The 20,186-nt window shown below is 44.9% G+C and overlaps 2 protein-coding genes across 6 annotated transcripts in view; one reads left to right on the top strand and one right to left on the bottom strand.

Annotated features, from left to right (window-relative positions):
* Positions 1–20,186, top strand: part of Ociad2 (OCIA domain containing 2) — an 844,164-nt gene that overhangs the window by 658,119 nt on the left and 165,859 nt on the right. The window lies entirely within an intron of this gene.
* Positions 1–20,186, bottom strand: part of Dcun1d4 (defective in cullin neddylation 1 domain containing 4) — a 75,431-nt gene that overhangs the window by 48,123 nt on the left and 7,122 nt on the right. For 3 of the 5 annotated variants that reach the window (XM_051198364.1, XM_051198362.1, XM_051198367.1), the window contains exons 2-3: positions 3,911–3,981; positions 3,701–3,740 (exon numbers count right to left, since the gene is read on the bottom strand). The exons of 1 other annotated variant lie outside the window; for it this stretch is intronic. In XM_051198364.1, coding sequence (XP_051054321.1) covers positions 3,701–3,740; positions 3,911–3,981 — 111 coding nt within the window. The remainder of the gene's footprint in view (positions 1–3,700; positions 3,741–3,910; positions 3,982–20,186) is intronic. One more of the 5 variants, XM_051198363.1, reaches the window with a different exon arrangement.

The following is a 20,186-nucleotide window of genomic DNA, read 5'->3' on the forward strand; positions in this document are numbered from 1 at the left end:
TTCACAAGATCCGGCAACTCGTGTGCCCAATTACCAGTCATCCCCAAACAGGAGGGAAAGGCTGTCTCTGACTTGTTCAAACTTAACCACATGTTCAAAACGCACACCTCAATCTGCCTTGTTCCTTCTGGTGAACCTGCTGTCCCAGGACACTGTCTCATTTCATGACACTTTGCACAGCTCATTCTGCCCCGCCAAATGTTTTCATGAAGCTTGATGCACTGCTCAACCAATGTCAAAGAGTTCAGTTTCATATAAATACACAGCATTCTTAGACATCCCACCAGCACCTAGGGTTGCATTTCATTTTCATGAACACATCGGTGTAATACTTGTTCAAATAAAACTAATAATTTTTAAAAGAATAAAATTTTCCTACTATTTAAGACAGAGAAAATCCTTTTCTTTTTGCTTCTATGTAACTCTGACTCTGACATGTAGAATCATTTTCCTGCCCCCCCACCCTCACGCTGTGTTTTTCTTTTGTTAATTCAGTTCTCTGTTTTAGAGCTACTTTTCCTCATCTTCATCTCCCTTGAAAAGATAAGAAGCACAAGGGAGGGCCATAAGATGCCCCACCTTCCCGGCAAGGTCTGGGCTCTTTCACACACAATGATTAAGGATGGCGCTCAAACTCCTGCTGGACCAAGACAGTCAAAGAAACAAGTGCACATATCTCCAAGCCTCTCTCGTTTTCCACTATCAGGCTTTTACAGTGTATGCTGCAGAGTAGGAGATACAACAGATGCCACATTCTGATGTGGAACTATGACAGACTAGTAAACAAGTCCTGGTCCAGGGACGGCTTAACAAATGAAGTGCTTCTTCTACAAATATGAGGACTTGAGTTTGGATCCCCAACACCCATAAAAAAGATGAACATAGTGGCATGTGACTGAAACCTTGGCCCCAGGGGAGGACAAAGACAGTGAAGACATCTTGATTTCAACCTCTGGTCCCTCCATGCACACCCACACAGTGTACCTTGTATTCATCTGTACACACACCCACACCCATACACACATATACTTTATATACATAGACATACCATGAACATACACAAGCAAACACACAAACACCTATGAGCATATACATACTCCATGAGCATGAATGCCCACACACATGAGTACACACACACCACAAGCACCAATCAACACTGTCCAGGTACTCAAACACAGCTGGGGACCAAGGGGCAGACAGGAGGCCAGAGCCAAACGTACCTTCCTTTATCGCCTTCCTTAATTAAAACTTACAGTTATCACATTGCAACTTTTAAGTTAAAAACTTAGATATGAAATGACTGTAGTAACAATTACTCATTTGAATCTGAACTCCAAATTTAACTATATAATATTCATAAGTCAGAAAAAAAGGTGTTGTTACCATAGCTAATACAACACAAAATCCTATTTTAAAAACTAAAACTATACCACCAAGTTGAAAAAATAAAATCTTTATGATCACCAACAGTTTCAAGTAGAGAGTTGTGTTTTTCTCCTTAATTATTAACTTGACCCTGGAGATATAATTCCAGTATTACTGAAAATAGTTGAGAGTTAAGCGCAAGCATACAAATGCACATCTGGAGGCTGGAGAACATACAATATATCCACGATTTGGACAATTAAGCATCAATTTGAAAAGAGAATAGGCCCTTTTAAAATGTACTACTGAGAATGGACCCGCTTCTACTGACCTCCTCAACACAGCCGGCACAGTCTATTCCCTGTCAGGTCTAACTGGGGATCTAGAGAGAGGAAGCTGAGCAGAGAGCACAGCCACTCTGAGACGCCCCCACCACAGCAGAGCAGAAAGCCTTCCTCCATCACAGGGCTGGTGCAGGTGTGTCAGCCTAGACCCGGTGAGTACTGAAAAGCCAGGACACTCCAACAGACTCTCTCTTCAGATCCCATCTTATGCTTAAATTTCAAGTGATTCTGAATCAATCTGGGAAGAGGATGTGGGTGAGGTCCACATGTCAACAATCTACCATTAAATAACAAATTAAATACCATAGATACTTCAGAAAACACATGTTTTATGCATGTATAAAATATCTGGGAAAGAAAAGAAAAAAAAAAAAAAAAAAACCATTAACCAGAGTACCGGGGAAAGTGACAGGTTGGGAGATCCAATCTCCATTCACTCCATTCACTCCAGTGCCATTCAAATGTCTTCAACAAGCTGTGGCCTGAATGTGACCCTGGAGAATTCATATGCTCACATCCAATCCCAAAAGTACTGGGATAGAGAGCTGGGTCTTTAGGATTGACTGAGTCACAGGGGTGAAGCCCAGGTAACTGAGAATTGGGCCTTAGGAAAGAATCCCACGTGGTGCCTCCTCTCCTAAGCAGAGAAGGCAGCAAAAGGCCACCAGGGAGAATAGGCCCTCACCAGATAGCAATCTGCTGCTGTCTGCCTCTCCAGCCTCCAAAATCAAGAATCAGACACGACTATTTATAAGTCACTAGAGCTCTAGGGTGTTCTATCGGAGCGGCCTGAATCCACTAATGTAGAACTGTGGTAATTTTTCTGTTTTCCAATACATTTTAACGATTTTCGCCACAAATTTTGTAGCTGTAGATCAAATGCATGCTCCTGACCTATGGAGTCATACATGGCTTAGAGAAGCCATTCTCAGGGTGTGTGGTCTCCTGGTCAGTTGCATCATGTCCTGGGTGCTGATTGGATGGGCAAACACTGAAGACATACTCCAAACTTACAGAAGTTAAAGTAAGGAGAGCATAACGCTACTTGAACTTGAGGACCATGGGAACTAAGCACAACTTTAAGAACTAGGTAGGTGTCCACTTTTCCCACTCAGGAACCCTCAGTGTTAAGTCTCAAACCCTGGACAAAAGGCTAAGTGAGGTGCCTATTAAGGTATCAAAGCTGACACTGGTCCCCAGGTTCTCGCAGCATCCCTCAGTCCCTACCTGTTACAGGGTGTTCCTGGCTGTCATACCCCACCCCCAAACTTCTCCAGCCCAGACACTGGACTGGGCTTTCATTCCCTGGTTCCCTCGGCTGAGCTTTCCTTGATAACCTCCCTTGTTTGGGCTCTTGCCCTCTGCTCCTGGTTCCCCTCTCTCCCTCCCCCCTCCCTTCTCTCCTGTCATGGCCCAGTTCAGTTGGCTGGTCGTGTCCACTCTGGGCCCTTCCAGGTGCCTCTGTCTAAGTTCTCCCTCTTATCTACAATAAAGCTTCTCCTCCGCCATCCCTAGGAGCAGTCATGTCCTCCTTTTATTACTTTTACCATTCACTTAGGACCTCCACAGGACACAAACACCTTCCCATCTTTCAGACCTCTCTTCTGTGCAACTGACAAAGGCCTTCAGGCTGCACTAACAATGCCTTTCAGCAGGAGCTGAGACACTTCGGTGAGGAAAAGGACTGCTCAGGAAACCAACTAGAGCATCTTCAGGCCCTCTGAGGAAATCAGAGCACTATCACAACCCAGAGCTTCTCGATAGATAGATAGATAGATAGATAGATAGATAGATAGATAGATAGATAGATAGATTGATTCCCTGCTGGGAAGGCAATGTACCATAACAGCCTTTTCACCCTGGTCCTCAACAGTGACCACTTGTTAACTGAGGGCATTAGAAGGATAACTCAAAGCCTCTGTGACCACCACTTCCCCCTCACAGTGACACCTCAGCATGCTTACGAGAAAGTCAGTGGTGTTCGCATTTACCTGTTTGGTGATCGTCTTGGCCAACGTCTTCTGTCAGATTCTGTAAGAAATATGATTGTTAACACCAAGAAACCGCAAACCTTACAGCAAGCGTAAAAACTTGTTATTTTCATAAGCAACTGATAGCTTATGTATAAATTCTTTCATCAAATGCATTTGCACAAAGGGGCTGCTTCGAAGCGGCAACTGTATCTGTAAAGACTGACTTACTAGCTTGTTAAGGGTATGGTAGATCTTATGAATGTTTGCCAGTGTTGAGAGATGAGAGTTCAGCTGAAAGTCTTTAAAAGAAAAGAAATCAGTATTAGCTGGTTCTCAGACAGTGAGAAATTTCAAAAGCTCAAAAGGAAATGTAAATAGCTGCTTCCGTGCCTCAATTGACAGGATACTTACAAGTAAACAACAACATGCAACCACTGACTCAGCACCCACAAAGAAGCTATGATCCTAAGTCCAACCTCCAAGCAAAAGCTGAGAGTCATGGGAGTTCATCACGCCCACTCTAAGGTAAAAAGAAACGATTGCAGTGGCTGCGAAACCCTGCCATCCCAACCTGCTTTTCCCAGGAAGACAGAAATAATGTTCACAACTCAAAAGAGCTACGAAAACAGAGGATGGCTCAGATCCCAGAGGAAATGGGCTCACTTTCCTGTCCTTCCCCAGAATTTTGGCTCAGCCGGAAAACGACAGAATGGTGTCCCGATATTCAGCACTTCATAATCTTACAGAGCATTTCTTCTGTGGTTGATTATACAGTACTATCCCAGGAATCTAAGGCCCTCCACCTCCCACCCTTAAACACACAGATAAAGGACTGTCACTCCCAGAGCACAGGTAGTGTGCAATTGCCTGCAGGCCCTACAACAGTGGAGAAACAATGTCACAGATTCAAATGCCACACTCCTGCGGAAGCAGCCCCCATGCAGACAAGCATCCATGTGCCACCTCTAACTGCTTCGGAACCGTATGCTATCTCAGGCATGAGACACTCCAGCGGCTGCTCCATGCCAGAGCTGTGCACAATACAATTGCAGTACGCCACCAGGCTTTGGAATTTGCCACCTCAAATGTGTTTATAGGGTGAGGGTATAGCTCAGTGGTAGAGTCCTAATGGAGCATGTATGAAGCCCTAGCTCAATCCCTAACACCACCCATGTTTTATAAAGTTCGTCCACATGCATATATGCAGACTACAGAGGAGCTGAAAGGTTACTATTAATTGGATATTTGAGAAAAGTGTCAGTAAGTATTTTATAAATTACAGGATTTACACTAATGCCATTTCTTCCCTGTCACAAATGTTAGACTGAAAGTGGCATAGAAAAGACACTGTCGGAGTCTCACCGTTCTAAGTCACTTCATTGCTATCACTGGGGACATGCACCAGATGCAGAGTACACACCCAGGGGTCAGATGCCACCCTGTGAGCTGTCTGCTGAGCTGGACCTGCTGGGCTTCCATCTGTCAAACAGGCTCAGTTGTCCTAGGAATCCATTCATGGGCAGCCCTGCGGGGCTGGGAGCCAGGCAACAACATGTCCCTGACATTCACAGGTGAGCACAGGGACAGATGACACACATGAACACTTGCGCAGCTCTAGCACTCATTGCCATTTAGAACCTCTAAAGAGGCCTTAAAGATGGACTCCTGGCCAGGCATGGTGGTGTTCCCCTAAAGTCCCAGTGCACTGTGGGAGGGAGGGGCATGACATGTTCAAGACCCAATCTTAGAACCACAAACAAACAAAAGCTGAGACCCCTGTTAATTGTTTGAATCCGAATAATCTAGCCATTAAGGTAAATGGCACAGGATCAATCCAGATGATCCACTTAGCACACCTAGACAGCAAAAGCTCCAAAAGGCACAGAGGGTGAGAAAGTACATACATGCATGTGTGTGCGCAGTATGTACACCTACTCATGTTTATACTTAATAAACATGGACAGTGTCTCCAAGCCAGAAACAACTATGCTCACCTGGGGAGCTGAAATACACAACTCCCACACCACTCTGGAAAACCACAACCATCTTAGTATTCTGTTTAGAAACAGGGAAACAGGCCAATACATTCCATTAGCACAGTGCTCCCCACCCCTACCCGAAGCCAAAGCTAAGACCATTGCCACGGAGGACAGCAGAAGGGAAGGCAGAAAGGATGTGTCAAAGGCCAACACGCATGGAGCATGCGTGTGTCCCCATGGCCACCATGTGTCACGTCACTGGCCTGCTGTTCTGTGCCGTGCCAAACTGTGCATTAAGAGTGCCTTCACAAACTGAGGTTGTTCAACCTCACCTTTCCTATAGTAAAGATGGACAATTCACAACAGAAGAAGCAAGTTATCCTCACAGTGAGTCCTCACTTTCATGAGCTACACGCCCTGCCCTGGCCTCTGAGTGTCTCACACCAGTCCACAAACCCTTTTCTTCCCACTCACACCCATCTTCTCCCCTCTACACTAGACCCAGTCCACAGGGGCACAAGCCAAAAGCAACACTGTGCTTTACATTCTGACTGTGGGGTCTAGAAGTTGGTTCAAATCACCAGTCAGCTAGCTAGTTTTAGTTAATTCAACCTAACAATTTTCAACTCCATGTATAAACTGAGAAACAAGTTACCCTATATAGTGCAATAAGGATGAAACTAGGTAACTGGCTGCCTACACAAGGCCAAGATGGGGCAGGCCCCAACCACAATGCCTAGAATACTCAATTAAAACCATCAAGTCCACACCAAGCAAGTACGTCTAACTCCAAAGAAGTAATAAAGCATCAAAGACCCCAAAGTGAGAGCTGTCTGTGACCTGACTCAACTCTGAAACCTACGACAGCATCGCTATGCATGAAAGTGTAGACAGAGGCAAACGTAGTGGTGGCAGGAAATCTCCACACCCTGGGAAAGACACAGAAATGTTTACCATTACATTCTACATAAGTGTTTCACCTCACTAAAGGCAATAAAAGGGCCCATTTCACAAGTCACATACTATGTCAATTATCCATTTCCACACCCAATTCCTACCACAACCACCAGGTTGCCAGAGCATTCAAAAAGGAAAAACAGACAAAACCAATAACATGAATAGTCCTTTAGTCTCATAGTAAGTTAAGAAGACATGAATTTGGCAGGGGAAAAATAGCGATAAAAGATAAATTCACAAAGGTTAACATACTGGATTTATGGTTCAACTGTTCCATGCTCAGGGAAAGTAATAGGCCTTGAAATCTAAAATATATTTCACATCCTTAAGGCAAAGATGTCAGGGTAAAGATCAAACACTTTACAGGGAATAAATTCAGGAAAGCACTAACAGATTCATAAAAATCTCTGGCTCATTTTTCAATTCCAAAGGATAAGTGCAAGGTTAAGTCAACTGTACTCCATGATCCAAAAGGCTTTCCACAGTGAACAGTGGTGGTCTCACTGCAGGCGACAGCACCCCTCTACAGTCCACATTAAGGCCACAATCAGCTCTGCACAACACAGCCTGCCTGATAAAAAGCTCACCTAAATTATCTCCTAGGTATTTTCAAAATCACCAACAAACGCTGACTGGGTATGAAAAAGTCATTTGATGTAATTACTGTTTGCTGTGATCTGTGCAAGATCAAAGGGAAGGGGACTCAGACCACTCCACTAAACCACTGTAGATACAGATCTCTACAACATAATGCCAACACGGGAGTACTAGGGATCAAATGACCGTCAGTCACACAACAATTTAATTTCTAATAGTTTAAACATCTGTAAGAATTAGAAACAATTTAAATGCACAACAAACAAAATTCTTCCTTTCTACCATAATACCAACGGTAAAATATAATTGGAGAGATCTCAATTATAGTAGCATCAAAAAGCAATAATGCACATAGGAATAAACTTAAATGTAAAATAGAAATGCAGAAACAGTCAAGTTTGGTGAAAGATGTAATTGTAGAGATGACTATTTCTGGAAGGGAAAATGCCAACATTATGAAGGAATGGCTTATCCCTTCAGTAAACTACAAATTAAAAGCAATCAAATTCCTAATCTGCCCATCCTACAGTTTTTCACCACCGCACCCTCCTACCCCCACAGCCATCCCCTACCCCACGGCCACCTTCTACCCCCATGACTATCACCTAACCCTGGGGGTGGGGGGGTGGGAATACAGTAGGCAAAAGGAAGGGAAGGCTTGGAACCAATTCTGAGACCAAAAATGCTAGCCCTGTCAAGCAACTGCTGAAATGAACAAGGAAAAACCTTCTCCTCTGGAATCAATATGGAGCCTGGAGCAGAGGCAAAGAAACTGTTAAGGGGCAGAATGTATGTATCTGGGGTTTTGTGGGTCCCATAGATCTGTGTTGCAACTACTTGGCCACTGCAGCTCAAGTGCAGATAACTAGTACATAAACAAAGAGGTGAGACTGTTTTCCAATAAAATGTCATTTGTAAAAACTAGATGGTGGGTAGGACTTGGCCCCTAAGCCACTGCCTGCCAATGCCTAGTGTAAAGATGCAATAATTACAACAGTGAACTATGCAGGAAGGGAATGGATAGGCATGGGTCTCTGTGTATAAACTCATGTATATAATTAACACTATAAGAGAGCCTTTCTGTCTGTGTTTATTTTAGACACCAACTCTCTACACAGTCCTGGCTGGCCTAGAGCTCACTATGTAAACCAGACTGGCCTTTCACAGAGATCCCCCTGCCTCTGCCTCCCAAATGCTGGGATTAAAGGCGCATGGTAATCAAAAGAAAGAGGTTGCCTTTCAGGAAGAACAAAGAATAGTCAGAGAGCAAGTGGAACAAACTAAATTCATTCCCACCCCAGCCACAGTAGGAAGGGAAGGTGTTCAAGGCAAAAGACAGCAGTTCCTCATGGGGCCAGAGGGCTGAATTTGCCTTACCGGCACCTCCTCAATCTCCTCTCCTGACCCTGTGAGCACACCACACACCCACACCTCCTCAATCTCATCTCCTGGTGTTCTGTGAGCATACCACACACCCGCACCTCCTCAATCTCATCTCCTGGTGTTCTGTGAGCACACCACACACCCGCACCTCCTCAATCTCCTCTCCTGACCCTGTGAGCACACCACACACCCGCACCTCCTCAATCTCATCTCCTGGTGTTCTGTGAGCACACCACACACCCGCACCTCCTCAATCTCATCTCCTGGTGTTCTGTGAGCACACCACACACCCGCACCTCCTCAATCTCATCTCCTGGTGTTCTGTGAGCACACCACACACCCGCACCTCCTCAATCTCCTCTCCTGACCCTGTGAGCACACCACACACCCGCACCTCCTCAATCTCATCTCCTGACCCTGTGAGCACACCACACACAGAGCCTTTGCACATGCTTCCCTGCCTTGAGTTTTCTTCCAACTAAGAACAACATGGTGTATTCTCACACTTAAGTGTGTCAGTTAAATAACCCTCTTCACAGACTCTTGCAGAGCAACAGGTTGCCTTCTGCATTCTGCCACCTGGAACACAGCTTTTCTCTGATGCCTTTGTGCCTCATACCATATGATATAAACTCTCTCACAACTCTATAGAAGCCGGGATCATGTCCACTGCTGTATTCTGAATACTCAGAACACCACCTGCTCATGTAAAGTGCTCAACAAAGATGCAAAATAGCCAGTGAAGGCACCTACCAAGCTAGCAAAATGTTCATATGGCCATGGTGTTTCAAGTCATCTTCAAATGTGACAAGTGACATGAGAAAGGGTAAATAATGAGCCTGTGAACCCTGATTAAGAGTTTAGACAGCATCCTAAGACTAAGTGTTCTCAAACTTCCCTGCCAGAGGGCATGCAGATAGAGCAGGTAGAAATGACATATTCAGCCAGCACTAACTCTACCCAGGGGCAACTTATCTACCACACCTTTACATAAAAGCAAACATGAACATGGTACAAAGCTGCACACAGAACCACCCTGGCTCCCAGCAGCTGCCATGTGCACCTACCATACTGTCTACTGCACTAACTGTGCAGGCCTGCTGCTGCTGCAAGCTAACTCCTTCAGAGAACGCAGACTCATAAGACCGAAACAAAGTCTTTATTCGCCTTAGTGAGGAAATGATCTGCACATAATCTTTACTAGAATTCAGGGGGAAATGGGATTATACCATGATGGCTTCACTCTGCCCCTCTGAGGCTTTTCCTTTTAACTATCTCAAGCAGGGTCAGATGGTAGCACAGGCCAAGCTGTGAATAAGTCACAATTTGTGGTGGTTTGAAATAAAATGCCCCCCAAAGGGAGCGGCACTATTAGGACATGTGGCCTTGTTGGAGTAGGTGCTGTCTTGTTGGAGGAAGTGTCTCACTGGAGAGGCAGGCTCTGGAGTCTCATATATGCTCAAGCCACGCCCAGTCTCAGACCTCTTCCTGTTGCCTGCCCATCAAGATGTAGGACTCTCAGCTCCAGCATCATATCTGCCTATCTGCCACCATGTCACACCAAGGTAATAATGGACTGAACCTCTGAACTGTAAGCCAGTCCCAACTAAATGTTTTCCTTTATAAAAGTTACCATGGCCATGGTGTCTCTTCATAGCAATAGAAACCCTGGCTAAGACAGGCTTCTAACTGCTAGCTCAAAGCTACTTCTCCCAGTCCTCCTTCTTATAAGGATAAGATCACATTCCACATAAAATGTACTACCTTAGCTACCAAGTGTATGAATTATTTTAATAGTAAAGAAAAAATATTAAAACTGGCTAAATCTTAAAAAATTCTACCAACTCTTTTAAGGGGAAAAAAATGGGCCAGAGCCATAAAAGAACAAAATAAAAATAAATAGATAAATAAATAAAAATAGGGAAGGTGTCCAAGTTATCCATCTGCAGGCAAGAGATTTGATTGCTTAATTGACTGATAGGTAACAGAGATAACTCACTGACTGATACCAAAAGTGGTTAGAACTAATAAATTCAGTAATGCTCCAGGGTATGAAAAACACGCAAAGATCAATACCTTTGCTAAACACCAAGAACATCACTGTTCAGAAAGAAACAGGAGAGCAACACCACTTAGGATAGCTACAAAAACCAAAACACCTGCAAGGAAATCAACCATCATTTACACAGGAAATTACAAAATCCTGGTGAAACTGGGGAGACCATGAAATAGAAAATTGCCCATGTTCATGAACTAGAATTTTGCTAAAATATCCATGCTACCCAAAGTGCACACAAGATACAAAGCAATTCCTAATAAATGTTAATGCCTTTCACAGAAATAGAAAAATACTTTAAAATCTGTATGGAACTCACACAAGATTAAACAATGAAAAAAATCTCTTGAGCAAAAAGGGAAAAAAAGCAAACTTGAGACTCTAAAACCTGACTTTAAAACATACAACCAAGCTGGGAGATGGTAGGTGGCACATGCTTTTAATCCCAGCACTTGGTAGGCAGAGGCAGGCAGATCTCTGAGTTCCAGGCCACCTGGTCTACAAAGCAAGTTCCAAAGCAGCCAGGGCTATACAGAGAAACCCTGTCTCAAAAATACAAAAGCATAATACAAAGCCGCACTAAACAAAAGAGCCACTGGTATTCTCTAGTCATAGAACTTAAGGAATGAATCTGTGTGTACATGAAGAAGTAGGTTCCAATGCCAGTGAAAGGATGGGATGTGCTGACCAGGAGGGGGCAAGCAGCTAAGTACACCCTTCCAGCAAAGGTGTGGCCCAGATTAAGGTGTGTCTTCCCACCTCAAGATTCGGATTAAAAGCCTGTCTTCCAGCCTCAAGATCCGGATCACAAGTGTGCCTTCCATTTCTGGCTTGTAGTTCATTCCAGATTTAGTCAAGTTGACAACCAAGTCAACATAAAAACAAGACATACAGGCTAATGAAACACACTAAGTTATCCAAGAATAAATCTACCTATCTACAGGCAAATTTTCAGTAAATACAGCAAGAACATACATTGGATAAAGTCTCATCACTAAATGATGCTGGGAAAACCAGAGTCACAATACAAAAAAAAAAAAAATTACACACACACACACATTAAAAAAAAAAAAGTCAAGGCTTGCGTGTGCCGCCTGCCAGTACTCTGGAGTCTGAGGCAGTACTCTGTGAGTTGGAGCCCCCCATGGTCTACATAGTGAGTTCCAGGATACCAGGGCTAGCTATTGAGACCACATCTCAAAAATAATACCCTAATTAATTTAATTAAAAATCAATTCAAAATAGGTCAAAGACTTAAATGTAGAGTCAAAACTATGTGACTACTATGAAAATACAGAAATATAGGAGAAGTGCTTTAGGGCACATGGCTGGATAAAGATTGTTTTGATATACCCCCCCCCAAAAAAAAACAACCAAGAGAGATGCTACTTAAAAATGGACAAACAACCTGCATGGACATTGGCTCAAGAGATTTCTTAAGAGATTAGACAAATGAGTAACAAGTGCATAAAAGAAAAAAAAAAAAAAAAAGGTTCAACATCAGTAACCAGGGCAACACCATTTAATGTCATAATGGGACGTCATCTCACCAGGTTAAAATGATATTATCCCAAAAACTTCCGGAAAGCATTGCTGCATGGGATGTGGAGAAAAGAACTCTTACGTGGTGCTGACAGAAGTCAATTAGTAGCCCTTGGCAAGCAGAGTGGGACTCCTCAAAACCTAGGAAATGGAGCCTTCATGTGATGTGCCTCCTCACTGCTGGGTGTCTGTTCAGAGGGGCTGAACTGAGAAGGACACAGGAGCCTCAGAACATTTACTGGGACACTGCTAACTACGACAGCGGTCAGCCTCAGCATGCACCAGCAGATGAATGCAGGCAACGTGGTGCATGTACACAGTGGAACACTGTCCAGCCAGGACAGAACAAAGCCCTGTCCTCTGCAGCAACACAGCAGGAACCAGAGAGAGTTAGAGAGAGAGAGAGAGAGAGAGAGAGAGAGAGAGAGAGAGAGAGAGAGAGAGGCACAAGACAAATACTGTGTCTTTTCACCTGGTTTTAATTGATACATAATAACTGTACATGTTTTGGAGGTACAGTGTGACACCATAAAACATACATGTAATGTGTGGTGATCAGATCAGGGTGACTGGCATGTCTGGCACCTCAGATGTATGTCACTTCCATGGGAATATTCACAATCAGCATAAAAGCTAAGGCGTTCTCCTCAAAGGACAGGCCAGACATGGCGGTGTGCACCTGTAACACAAGTACTTGAGAGTTAGAGGCAGGGGGATTGGTAGGAGTTCAAAGCCAGCCTATCTTACAGAGAAATCTCCAGGCCAGCTTAGTAACTTACAGTATGAGCCAGCCTGGGCTACAGATTAAGATCCTGTCTCCAAAAGACAGAATATTGGTTAGCAGAGCCTACCAAGGGGCTGATGGAGGAATGAAGGGGAGATGGTTCAAGAGTCTGGGGTAGAGAACACAGGAGGAATCAGAAGCTCAATATGCTTGACAACAATTACTTGCATATATCAAATTACCTAGTCAAGAGGACTTTGAATAGGCTCATGGGAATGGTATGTCTGGGGTGACAGACCTGCTGATCACTCTGTGATCTGATCACCACACATGACACAAGTGCACTAAGAGGTCATGCTGTACCCCCAAAACATGCACTGCATCAATTAAAATTAAAATACATTTTTAAAAACGTAATGCTTATAAATAATGTATGTTTTCTGTTTCCTGGTCTCTGAGAATGACGTCCATTTATTATTCTATGCTAAGCTAGTCCAACTGTGTAACAGTTACTTATGGCATTTCACGGGAGGCAGAGTGGTAACAGGAGAGGCACACCACACTGTCATTCACATCTTAAGTGTACCATGTTCTCTCGGTCAAAGACTCACAAAGGTATTTGATTATTATCAAAACTCCAGCCTGCCGCCTGCTGAACGGTGAGCAGCGTTCTCAGGCACAAACATCTTAAATACGGCACTGTATTCTAAATAAATGCCTTTTCTGTGACAATGAAAATCATGGGATAACCCTGCAGGGGCAGGGGAGGAGCTCAGGGGTAAGGGCAGAATAACAGCCACACTATTGCAAAACAAAATGAAAGGTATCAAAATCACTGTATCACAGGGACCAAGCAGTACAGGGCTGTGCCTCTCCCACGGGGTTCAATGCAACATGCTGAAGGACCTCCATTTTTCTAAGTGTTATGGGAAAAGGAAACCCATTGTTAAAGCAAGTGTGTGCTAGAGTGACAGCCACTGGCAAGGTTGCCTGGCTTCCTTCCCTCTAGAAATACAAGTCCATGCAAGCTCCCATCTGACTGCCTGTCTCCTCCTGGCTCATTCCATTGCTCCAGCCACATTCCTCCTTAAGTACGCATGCCATGTCCAGCTGCAGGACCTTGGGAGTTACTCTGCCCTCTGCCTCACTGACACCTGGAATTCAGCCCAACAGCTGTCTTCACAGAGCTATTTGACTTTCCCTCCCCAAGTCATCCTCCAGGAGACTCAGATGTCCTCACAGGTCTTGCCACTTACTGGTATGGTATTCTCTGACATGTTCCTGTTCTTTTTTGTTGTTTTGTTTTTCGAAACAGGGTTTCTCTATGTAACTTTGTAGACCAGGCTGGCCTCAAACTCACAGAGATCTGCCTTCCTCTGCCTCCCGAGTGCTGGGACTAAAGGTGCACACCAGCACAGCCCAGGGGAATGGTATTCTCGACAGCTTTGTTGACATACCGTTCACATTTCACACCATTGACCATTTGAAGTATACAGTGCAGTGGCTTTAGTATACTCAGAGAGTTATCTGGCTGTCGCCACAATCAATTCCAGGCCATTTTTACAACATTCACCACCAGTCCTTACTTGTCCCCTCCCCTTTTAACATGAGGCAACCATTAATCTCCTTCCTGCCTCTATAGATCTGCATGTCCCAGACATTTTCAATCACAGAATCACACAGTATGGCACGTTCACAAACTGGACATGGTGTGTGTGTATCATATACACTTCCTCCCAGAGTCCAAGCTTCAGGACAAAGGACTGCTCAGGCTATCCCAACACTTCTGAGGGCACAAGCCTGACACACAACAGGTATGGATATTCACAGCAACGTGGAGGTCACTCACAAAGACCTCAGTGAAGGCAGCAATGGCAGTGCAGACATTAGAACACAGCAGGCTGGGGAGGGGAGAGGTGAGCAAAGTGTTCAGGGTGCCCAGCTTTGAAGGGAAGGGAGTGTGTGGCTGAGGGTGAACCTCTCAGAACTCAGGAGGCAGAGGCAGGAGGATCCCAAGATCAAGGGCAGCCTGGGCTGTCTCAAAACAAAAATAGGCTGGCAAAAAGGCAGGCCTACTCATTAAGTCACTACAGACTGGAACTTGAGCTAAGAGATACACAGGACACAAGATTTGACAAGTACAGCATGTAATTTTGTTTTAAACACTAAGTAAAATAAATTCACTCCAAAATGACTTGGGATACATTATCTTCCAAAAATATAAATTCTATACTCTGAGAAAACTAAAAATGAAATGGTTTAAGTGATCTCTAATCCAACTTACAACTTCACATACAGATCAAGTTATTGGTTATATGAGATGGCACAGGTCTTCCATGTGTATAATCAAACATTTTTATTTTTACAGAAAATTATTAAAACAGTGATGTGAAAAGGCTTTTTCACACTGTTAAGACTGGGTAGGAGACCACAAAAGCTAGATTTACAGTCAGTTCCACCCACCTGGCCTTCATTGCCAATAGCAGGCTTTTTTTTTTTTTTTTTTCTACAAAATGACTAGTGGTGCCCGCCTTACAAGGATGTCACAAAAATTAAAATGCTTATTGATCAGTGCCTGTAGTATGGTACATGACAATTAGGTGCTGGCTACAAGTCACAAAAAAGGAGAGGAGCTACAGAAGGAACAGTGATAAGCAGGTCACCGTGATATGATACACATTTGCATTTGCAGAGTACAAGATCCAAAATTAGATGCACCCAAGGATCTGTCTGTAGCTGGTGGTTTCCTCCTCATTCTCCCAGAACCCAGGTAAGAGGCAGGTAGAAGGAACCAGCCACCCAAGAGGAGGCGTGTCATCCAGCACCCAGTGAGTGTCTGCACCCGCCACTGCCATCTCAAAGGATTTGGTCACTTGAGGTCCCACAAGCTGGCTGTGTTCCCAATGTGACAAGGTACAAAGGACTCCAGATTCTGTGTCCTCACCCAGCCTACCACTGAGAACAGAGCCCCATGGAGTCATTCAGAGACAAAATATCCTTCAATCTACATCACGTTCCAGGAGCCAGGCTTAGAGGAAAGAATGGCAGGCCTGGTATGCTCTAGGCCAGAGTCCCGACTCTGCTATGCCCCAGCTGAGACACCTCATACATCACCAACCTAACTTACGGTACCTCAGTGCCACCCACCATCTGTTGAGCCAGAAAGGGGGGATCCTCTCCATAGGCTTCTGTAGGCATCCATGAGCTGGGGCATAATGCACATTAACAGGGAGCAGCCCACACTACACACCAGTTCCACCTCCCACCATTATGATCCAGAAGAGCCCTGACCTGAACCTAGAACAGCTAAATAGAAAGACAAGTCAGGAGAGATAACTAGGGAACATATCTTTAAGGCCATTAGTACAATACCCCCTGGACTGACTTACAACTACCCTGCCCCATTTAATTGCTCAGCACAAGTAAGTCTGTAGAATAGTATAGGGAATGGCATCTTGAGAGAGACAGACAGACAGACAGAGAGAGAGAGAGAGAAAGAGAGAGAGAGAGGTTACAGATGAATACTTAACCATGACCTAAGACAAAAAAAAAAAAAATTTAGGGGTGGGTAGGTGGGGCTAATTTCAGTATAAAAGCTACTGGGCGGCTCTAAGCAAAGCCTCACTTTCTGGCTTTTTTTCTGCAGTGTTGTTAGATATCAATAGAGTATTTCCATACACACCTGTGTAAGATGAAATCTCAGCAACTGAAATTGTATCCGTGGAAAATCAGAAAGTACAGAGTACTCCTCTGGGCCACAGTTCTCCAGCAGGGGTAAGTTCCTGTTGGCACTTCAAGTGGCCCTGCCAAGGGGCAGGTATAGAGGAGCAAGCTGCAAGACCTCAGGCACCCTACCAGCTACATCAGTCCAAGAGGAAGAAGAGTCTAGGGCACAGGAAGCAAGTGCCAGCGGGCTCTGACCTGGCCACTCACAGGCCCGGACAACAAGCTTCCTCAGAAGAGTAAATGAAAAGCAAGTTTTTGATGTTGAGACCCGTCCATTTGCAGCATGGAGCACCCTGGCCCTGGAGTCAGAATATCCAGTTAAATCTCAAGCCATTTTACAAAAGCTTCATGACCTTGAGGTTATCCTTCCTGTAGGCCAGTTTCCTCACCTGTGAAATTCGGGTGCAGCAGATCCACTTGGGGTGGGAGTGGAGAACGCAGGATTAAGAGGCCACACACACGCTGAGCAGAGACCCCCCCCCCAACACCATGTCCCTTTCTATCTCTCCCAGTGTCCTGTCTCCCCTCCTCCCTCTTGTTTCCTGTCAACTCAGGCATTCCACAGGCCCAGCTCTGCACCTCACCTCCTCCTGCACTTGGCTCCCCATACCCCCACCTGTCTGCCATAGGTCTGCCAGCTCCCTCTGTCCTCTCAAACCCACCCAATGGTGAACTCAGTTCTTTCCTTTCCCGGGGAAACTCCAAAGGCTAAGCTGAAGTCCAGCTGTGTGCCTCCTCCTGGTTCCAAACACCCTGGGTATTCATTGACCCAGCAGTCTCCTTCATCCCTCACCTGCCCACTCCCTCTGGCCCCTCCACCTCTGAAAGTCAGGCTCCACGCGGGGCCTTGTCTGGTACAGCAGTGTCTGGTGACAGCTACATGACATAACGGTCCTCGACAGTCCCCATGATACCACGCCAACCAAGGAGGCCACCATCACAAATCAACGGCAAGGGGAGCACCTCAGGTGGCTCAGCTCATGGGTTCCCTGGGGACATTTCTCTCAACTCTCTTCCCTGCATCCCAGTCTCCTTGCTGTTCCTCAGATCAGGCCTGCCCCGCTGTGTGCTGGTGTCCCTCCCCAACCCAACTGTCCTCACCACACACACACTTCCTCTGCTTTATTTTCCTCTACAGAACTTATCACCACAAAAAAAAATAAAAAATAAAAAAAATAAATCCCTGTTTATTATCTGCCCCTCACCCACACCACAATGAAAACTCTCAGACAAATGAAGAACTGGGGCCTTGTATACAGTGGGTGCTCAATACACCTGATCATATAGCTGGTGACTGACAGCTCCATGACCCGGAGATGGCAGGGTTTTTAATTTTTTTTTAATAGCTTCTAAAATTTATTTTTTATTTTTTTATTTTTATTTTACATATCAATCCCAGTTCCCTCCCTCCCCCCCCATCTCCCACCCTCCCATGCCTCCCCCACCACCTTCCCATCCCCCCCCCACTCCACATGTAGGGTGATGTCTTCCTGGAGGGGTCATCTAAATCTGTCAAGTCATTCGGAGTAGGGACTAGGCCTTCTCTCCGTTAAGGGAGTATCCCTCCATGGGGGATGTCCATGCAAGGTCCTTTTGTGCACCAGGGATACATTCTGGTTCCACTGTCTGAGGTCCACTGTCTGAGGTGCCCAAGCCTTCGAGCTGAGACCCATGCTCAGGGGATCTGAGTCGGTCCAATGCTGGTTTCCCAGCTATGAGTCTAGGGGCCCATTAGCTCCTCCTTGTTCATGTCAGCTGTCTCTGTGGGTTTCTGTAGCCTGGTCTTGTCCTCGTTCTCTGTATCTTAATTCCAGTTCTGCTCAGTGTTTAGCTTTGAGTGTTTGCTTCTGTTCCCATCAGCTACTAGATGAGGGCTCCGTAATGATGGAAAAGTTAGTCATTGATCTCATTATCAGGGAAGGGCATTTATAGTAGCCTTTCCACTGTTGCTCTGATTGTTAGTTGGAGTCAATCTTGTAGGTCTCTGGACATTTCTTTAGGTTCAGTTTTCTCTTCAAACCTATAATGGCTCCCTCTTTTATGTTCTCTCCCTCTCTCTCTCTCTCTCTCTCTCTCTCTCTCTCTCTCTCTCATTTATTTCTCCCCTGACTCAATCTTCCTAGTCCCATGTGCTTTCCTCTCCTCCCCTTCTTTCTCCTGGTTCCCTCTCTATTCACTGACCCCCCCCCCCAATATGCTCAGGAGATCTTGTCCCTTTCCCCTTCAGTGAGGGACCTTATATGAATCTCTTAGAATCCTCCTTGTATCCTAGTTCCTCTGGCGGTGTGAATTGTAGGCTGGTGATCCTTTGCTCTATGTCTAAAATCCATATATGAATGAGTACATACCATGTTCCTCTTTTTGTGACTGGGTTACCTCATTCAGGATGGTGTCTTCAAGTTCCATCCATTTGCCTGCAAATTTCAAGATTCCATTGTTTTTTTTCCACAGAGTAGTATTCCACTGTGTAAATATGCCACATCTTCTTTATCCATTCTTCAGTTGAGGGGCATCTAGGATCTTCCAGGATCTTGCTATTACAAATAATGCTGCTACAAACATAGTTGAACACGTCTTTGCTGCACAGATGTGGATCATTTGGGTATATGCGTAAGAGGGGGATTGCCGGGTCCTGTGGTAGACTGATTCCCAGATGTGGAGAAAGGGGAACACTCCTCCACTGCTGGTGGGGGTGCAAACTTGTACAGCCATTTTGGAGATCAGTATGAGTTTTTTTAATTTTTAAGACAGGGTTTCTCTCTGTAGCACTGGCTGTCCTGGAACTTCCTCTTTAGACCAAACTAGCCTTGAACTCATAGAGATCCACCTGCCTCTGCCTCCCCAGTGCTGGGATTAAAGGTGTGCACCACCAGCAGCTGGGTGAGAAAGAAGTCAGTTGTCATACAAGAAATCTCTGAGCACAAAATAGCTGAGTAACTAACTCACCTACAGTCTTACAAATAAAAAGTGGCATAGCAAGGGTGTGAATCCAGATACTCTGACTCAAGGGTCTTTCTACTTCCCAAACTAACAACTGTGGTGAAAGCACCAACTGTAAGATGCATGGTTCACATGGCAGAGACAGTTTCCTTTAACTTGATGTGTGAGTGATGCTGTAATAGCCTCATGAAAAGAAAAACAACTAAGCATTAACATGAAGGTAACCATAGACACATCTGAAGAGCCAAGTATCTGGAGGTGGGCTCTAGGGGACATGCTGACTGGTGGGTAGGATATGGAGAGCCTCTTGGACTGATGAGTATGTTCTGTATCTTAGTTTACCAGTTGCTCTGCCATGGTATTTGTTCACCAGTCTATCCAACTATACACTTAAGTGGCTATAATTTCATAGTATGTAGATTATAACCTCAATAAAGTTGACCAGGAAAGATTTAGAACCATATTTTTTCAGGCTAAACAAAATACCCCTCCCAAGAAAAACCCACAAGTATTTCCAGTTAGAGTTCTCAAATGAGAACATGCCCAGTTCTCATTTGGAGTGAGAGCCCATCTAAGCATCCCACCTCCTGAAATGGGTTT

Source organism: Phodopus roborovskii, unplaced genomic scaffold (genome assembly GCF_943737965.1).
Source record: "Phodopus roborovskii unplaced genomic scaffold, PHOROB, whole genome shotgun sequence".
Classification (NCBI taxonomy): domain Eukaryota; kingdom Metazoa; phylum Chordata; class Mammalia; order Rodentia; family Cricetidae; genus Phodopus; species Phodopus roborovskii.